The sequence below is a fragment of the Aedes albopictus genome, chromosome 3 (assembly GCF_035046485.1).
Source record: "Aedes albopictus strain Foshan chromosome 3, AalbF5, whole genome shotgun sequence".
Taxonomy (NCBI): domain Eukaryota; kingdom Metazoa; phylum Arthropoda; class Insecta; order Diptera; family Culicidae; genus Aedes; species Aedes albopictus.
In genome coordinates this window covers 357579862-357585426 of record NC_085138.1, presented here as the reverse complement: position 1 = coordinate 357585426, position 5565 = coordinate 357579862, and the positions used below count along the sequence as shown (strand labels likewise).

The window sequence follows — 5565 nt, the reverse complement described above, 5'->3', positions numbered from 1 at the left end:
ATTTCACCATATGAAAAACATATTCAATTTCAATGATATTTTGGTTATTTTGGTGCAATATAAATGGTTCTTTTGAAAAATAGAACCATGACTTGTTCCTTTACACTTATGCATTAAAAGTTTTACATAAAAGTCAACGGTTTCGGTAAAAACAGGGGTGTCCATTTCGCCCCGGGTGTCCATTATGCCCTTAATCCCCCTACATGCTGAAAAATAGTATAGCAATAATGTTATAATGCATTTGACATTTCGATGTCCTGTATACCAGCGTACGAACTCGGAAAGGCATCAACTTTTTGAGCCAGAGTTCCACTTATGTTATGTGGTAGCAGGCTGTGCGCGAAAGCGGCTGCATTTTTAAACCCGTCCGTCACGCGTTTTCTTTGTTCCGCGTTGTTTTGAATATGTCTGGCCGCATAGAGAAACGGCTGGTGTTGCTATGCCTTCCTGAAAGTTTACCTTGAAAAGTGCTTGCAAAGTGATCTTAGCTAGGTATTAAACACATTTTTTAACCTGACTAATTAGCGGGTCACGTAATGGTTGGCCTCTCGGCCAAGAGTCAGTGGTTAGCCCCAAATCTCTGTGATCTGTTGTAATGGACGGGAAGGAAGCAATCCTTATAACAGCGCCAGCAAATTTGTGCGATTTGTTTATTGCTAATGCTCTTTTCAATCTGTTATATATTTACCTTGCCTATACCAAACCTTCATCATAAATACTTTGATTATTGTAACTACCTTGATACTAAATCGCTTTGCTCCCCCCATACTAAAACCACCTTGTCATTATCCATTGTTAGTAGAACAAAAGTACACGCGAATAAAATCGGAAGTTATCGGAAAGTAGTCCGGGTTCTTTTACTGTTTCCCCGACGCCGGAAATTCCCTCGCGAGTTCTCTCGGTCACAACAGTTAATCTGACGACGAGGATGTCAGAAAACGATAACGCGAACCGGACGAATCAAGTGGGAGGTCAAATTCCTCCGGTCGGTGCTGCTGCTGTCGCCGGTGCTGCTGCGATTGCTGCTGGCGCTCCGCTGGCGATGCAATCGAACTTCACCATCGAGCCATACGATCGTCATCGGATGAAGTGGTCCCGGTGGGTCGAGCGTTTGGAGGGCGCTTTCCTGCTGTTTCGAGTTCCAGCTGATTTGCGACGTCCCATGCTGCTCCACTACATGGGTGGAGAAAATTACGACATTGTTTCGGACAAGTTGGCGCCTGTTAAGCCGCAGGCGAGAACGTACGATGAAATCGTACAGCTGCTGGAGACTCACTTCAACCCCCGCCCGAAATTTTGGAAAATTTCCGCTTCAAGTGCAGGAGGCAAGGCGACGAACGAGTTGACGAGTCAATTGATGACTACCTCATTGCACTGCGGAAACTGGCGATAACGTGCAATTTCGGCGACTACTTAAACACCGCTCTGAGGAACCAGTTCGTCTTCGGCCTGAAGGATCGTGGGATTCAGGCAAGGCTTTTGGAAGTGCACAACCTCACGTTGGACATGGCTCGCGATCTTGCGGTGTCCATGGAGATGTCCGCCAAGGGAGGTCAGGAGATTCAGTCCCGGGCGAAAGCTGACGTGAATCTGGTCGAGCATCCGGTAAACAAGAGCGGTAAGTCGAAAGGCAAGAAACCGGGGAAAGCCGCCGCCGCCGGTCCGTCGCACCACGGCGATTCGAAGCAAGATTCGAGAAAGGGTGCCTGCTACCGCTGCGGCAATACGAATCATTTTGCGAACAAATGCGTTCACGTGAAGACTGTTTGCAACTTCTGCCGTATGACGGGCCACATCGAGAAAGTGTGTATGAAGAAGAAGAGTGCTCAAAGCACGAAGAGCAAAAGTGATTTCCACCTGGTGGAAGAAAGTGCTGCTGAATGTAAACAGAAGAAGAAAGATGTCTACATTGACGAAATTTGTGGCTTGTACGACGCGGAGAGCCGAGTGGACAAATTTTGGGTTGAAATCTCGGTGAATGATTCGAAAGTGCGATTCGAGGTGGACAGTGGTGCTCCCGTCGCGATAATGAGCGTGACGGATTACGAAAAGTTGCTGCCGGCTGTGAGATTGGATCCGCCGGATATGTCGCTAGTGAGCTACAGCGGAAACACGATAAAATTGCGCGGTATGTGTACGGTCTCGGTGCAGTATGCGGGTAAGGTACATCGTTTGCTGCTGTACGTGGCGGACAACCGAAAGCATCCATTGCTTGGAAGAAGCTGGATGAAAGTTTTGCGGCTTGACGTGAGCAAGTTCTACGATGAGGTACATTCGGTTGCGGACAATTCAGTGAAGTGCACCACCGACGAATCGGTGAAAAAGTTGATTGCGCGGTACAGCAGTGTATGTGCTGATTCGATGGGGAAGATTGAAGGGCTTACTGCGAAGTTACGGCTGAAGCCGAACGCCCACCCAGTGTACATTAAAGCGAGGCCGGTGCCATTTTCGTTGCGAAGTGCGGTCGAGCAAGAAATCGGGAAGCTAGTGGATGAAGGAGTGCTCGAAAAAGTGAACCACAGTGATTGGGCAACGCCCGTGGTTCCCGTAATGAAACTGAATAACAAAGTGCGATTGTGTGGGGATTACAAGATCACGGTTAATCCGAATCTAGTGGTGGATGAGCATCCGCTCCCTACAATTGAGGAGCTCTTTGCGAACGTGGCCGGTGGAGAGAAATTCTCGAAGATAGATCTGTCTCAGGCGTACCTGCAGCTTGAGGTGGATCCAGATCAACGGGAGATCCTGACGCTGAGCACACACCTGGGGCTGTATCGGCCAACGCGGCTGACGTACGGCGTGAGCTCCGCACCTGCGATATGGCAACGATTAATGGAAGAAGTGCTAAACGGAATACCGGGAGTGACAGTGTTTTTGGACGATATACGCGTGACGGGTCCGACTAACGAAGTACATTTGCAACGACTCGAAGAAGTGCTCAAACGTTTGAGTCAGTACGGAATGCGAATAAACTTGGACAAGTGCGTGTTTTTCGCGGACGAAATAGAGTATTGTGGTTATGTCGTCGACCGTCACGGTATACATAAAGTGCAAAAGAAGATCGAGGCGGTGCAGAATATGCCCACTCCCGAAAACAAAGATCAGGTACGTTCTTTCGTCGGATTAGTGAATTACTACGGACGCTTCCTTCCTAATCTGAGCACGATGATCTACCCGCTGAATCGACTGTTGCGGAACGACGTGCCGTTCCAATGGTCGAAGTCGTGCGAAGAAGCGTTTAGGAAGGTGAAGCAGGAGATGCAATCCGACAGCTTTCTGGTGCATTACAACCCCGAGCTGCCACTGGTGTTGGCGACTGATGCATCTCCCTACGGTGTCGGAGCCGTCCTTAGTCACGTCCTGCCGGACGGATCGGAACGGCCGATACAATACGCGTCGCAGACCTTGAACGAGACACAACGTAAGTACAAACAAGTTGATCGTGAAGCGTATGCTATTGTTTTCGGCATTCGACGGTTCCACCAGTACTTGTACGGGCGCAAGTTCGTTCTCTATACGGACAACGAGCCTGTAAAGCAGATTTTCTCCGAGACGAAGGGACTACCGACTATGTCAGCCTTGAGAATGCAACACTATGCGACTTTCCTCCAATCTTTCAATTATACAATCAAATTCCGCCCCACTAAGCAGCATTGCAATGCGGACGCGTTTTCACGGTTGCCGATAGCTACGAAGCAGCCGGATAACGTCGTAGAAGAAGTCGACATGCTGGAAACCAGTATCATCGAGACGATGCCGGTAACGGTCGAGGACTTGGCCAAGGGAACTGCGGCAGACGGTTCGGTCAAGCTGCTGCTTCAGGGACTACGAAACGGAAAGATAGTGGAGGCGAAGGATCGATTCGGTATCGATCAAAACGAATTCTCCTTGCAGCAAGGGTGTATTTTGCGGGGTATTCGGGTTTACATTCCACCTGAACTTCGGACGAAGGTACTCAACGAGCTGCATTCCACTCATTTGGCAGTACCCGCCTAAAGGCACTCGCCAGAGGATACGTCTGGTGGGAACGCATTGACAGGGACATCGAAGAGTTAGTCAAGAACTGTGCGTCCTGTCAAGTTACGCGTCCGAATCCTGCAAAAGCTCCGCTACATTGCTGGGAACCTGCTACACAGCCGTTCGAACGAGTACACGTGGATTTCGCTGGGCCGTTTATGAGGAAGTATTTCATCGTCTTCGTCGACGCGTACACGAAATGGCCAGAGGTGAAGATTCTACGGGACATTACGACGGCTACGACTATCAACGCCTGTAGAGAGTTTTTTGCGACCTACGGTATACCATGCGTCCTGGTCAGCGACCGTGGTGTACAGTTCACCTCCGGTGAATTCCAGCGTTTTCTGCAGCTGAACGGCATTTTCCACAAAATGGGTGCGCCGTACCATCCGGCGACGAACGGGCAGGTCGAGAGGTTCATCCAGACCTTCAAGAACAAGATGAAGGCCCTGAAGTGCGAAAAATCAAGAATGCACGTGGAACTCTGCAATATCCTGTTGGCTTACCGGAAAACAATCCACCCTGCTACCGGGAAGTCACCTTCCATGATGCTCTTTAATCGCCAAATTCGTTCCCGTCTTGATTTGATGCTGCCTGGCCCTACGTATTCGGAGAAGGTCGACCACAAAGTTCGCTCAATTCCTGAGGGAGGAAGAGTTGCTGCGCGAGATTTCCTGGACCATGAGAAATGGAAGTACGGTCGGGTAATAGAGAAGTTGGCAAAGTTGCACTACATGACACAGCTGGACGATGATCGTGTATGGAAGCGTCACATCGACCAACTACGCGAAGTCGGATCGAACTTGCAAGCCCAAAGGAGTCTACCAGAGATGCCGATGCTGCCGAACGTGCCTCCAGGACCCGATGAAGCTTCGGGCACTACAAACAACAATGTGCCGAGTTCCCAGGGAACATCTACGTCTGCGAATCGAGTTGCTACTTCATCAAGAGTCGAACCAGTCTCGGTGCCGGTCCCGGAACTCCACCCGGCATTGAACGTTCCGACTACAGGTCCTGCTACGAGTATGCAAAGCAAAGGATCGTTTCAGCAAACCCCGAGGAGATCGACCCGTGCGGTAAAACCGCCTAAGAGATTGAATTTGTAATGAAGTAAAGCATAAGGGGGGAAGAGCTGTTATATATTTACCTTGCCTATACCAAACCTTCATCATAAATACTTTGATTATTGTAACTACCTTGATACTAAATCGCTTTGCTCCCCCCATACTAAAACCACCTTGTCATTATCCATTGTTAGTAGAACAAAAGTACACGCGAATAAAATCGGAAGTTATCGGAAAGTAGTCCGGGTTCTTTTACTGTTTCCCCGACGCCGGAAATTCCCTCGCGAGTTCTCTCGGTCACAACACAATCACTTGTTTGACGCCCTCTCCCCTTAACCGCTCTTGAGACCATCTTTTGATTAATCACTCTTCTTGGCAAACCCTATTCTTGTCAACTAGGTGAATTTCCTCGAGTTAGGCACTGATTCAACTTAAAAAAAAAACTTGAAAAGAGATACCGGTTTATTCCAAATCGAAAATCCAT

At 48.9% G+C, this 5565-nt stretch overlaps 1 protein-coding gene across 1 annotated transcript; it reads left to right on the top strand.

The window, feature by feature from the left end:
* The first annotated feature begins 928 nt into the window (after nucleotides 1–928).
* Nucleotides 929–4725, top strand: LOC134290908 (uncharacterized protein K02A2.6-like). Its single transcript, XM_062858136.1, has 5 exons — nucleotides 929–1255; nucleotides 1318–3531; nucleotides 3652–3899; nucleotides 3986–4471; nucleotides 4635–4725. The coding sequence occupies exons 1-5, from the start codon at nucleotides 929–931 to the stop codon at nucleotides 4723–4725; spliced, it is 3366 nt and encodes a 1121-aa protein (XP_062714120.1).
* Nucleotides 4726–5565: the final 840 nt, after the last annotated feature.

Excerpts from the sequence above, each read along its gene's own strand:
- LOC134290908 (XM_062858136.1), top strand. The coding sequence starts at position 929 with ATGTCAGAAAACGATAACGCGAACCGGACGAATCAAGTGGGAGGTCAA. Across the intron at positions 3,900-3,985 it reads GAATTCTCCTTGCAGCAAGG|TACCCGCCTAAAGGCACTCG; the intron begins GTGTATTTTGCG and ends CTCATTTGGCAG. Across the intron at positions 4,472-4,634 it reads AACAAGATGAAGGCCCTGAA|GTCGACCACAAAGTTCGCTC; the intron begins GTGCGAAAAATC and ends TATTCGGAGAAG.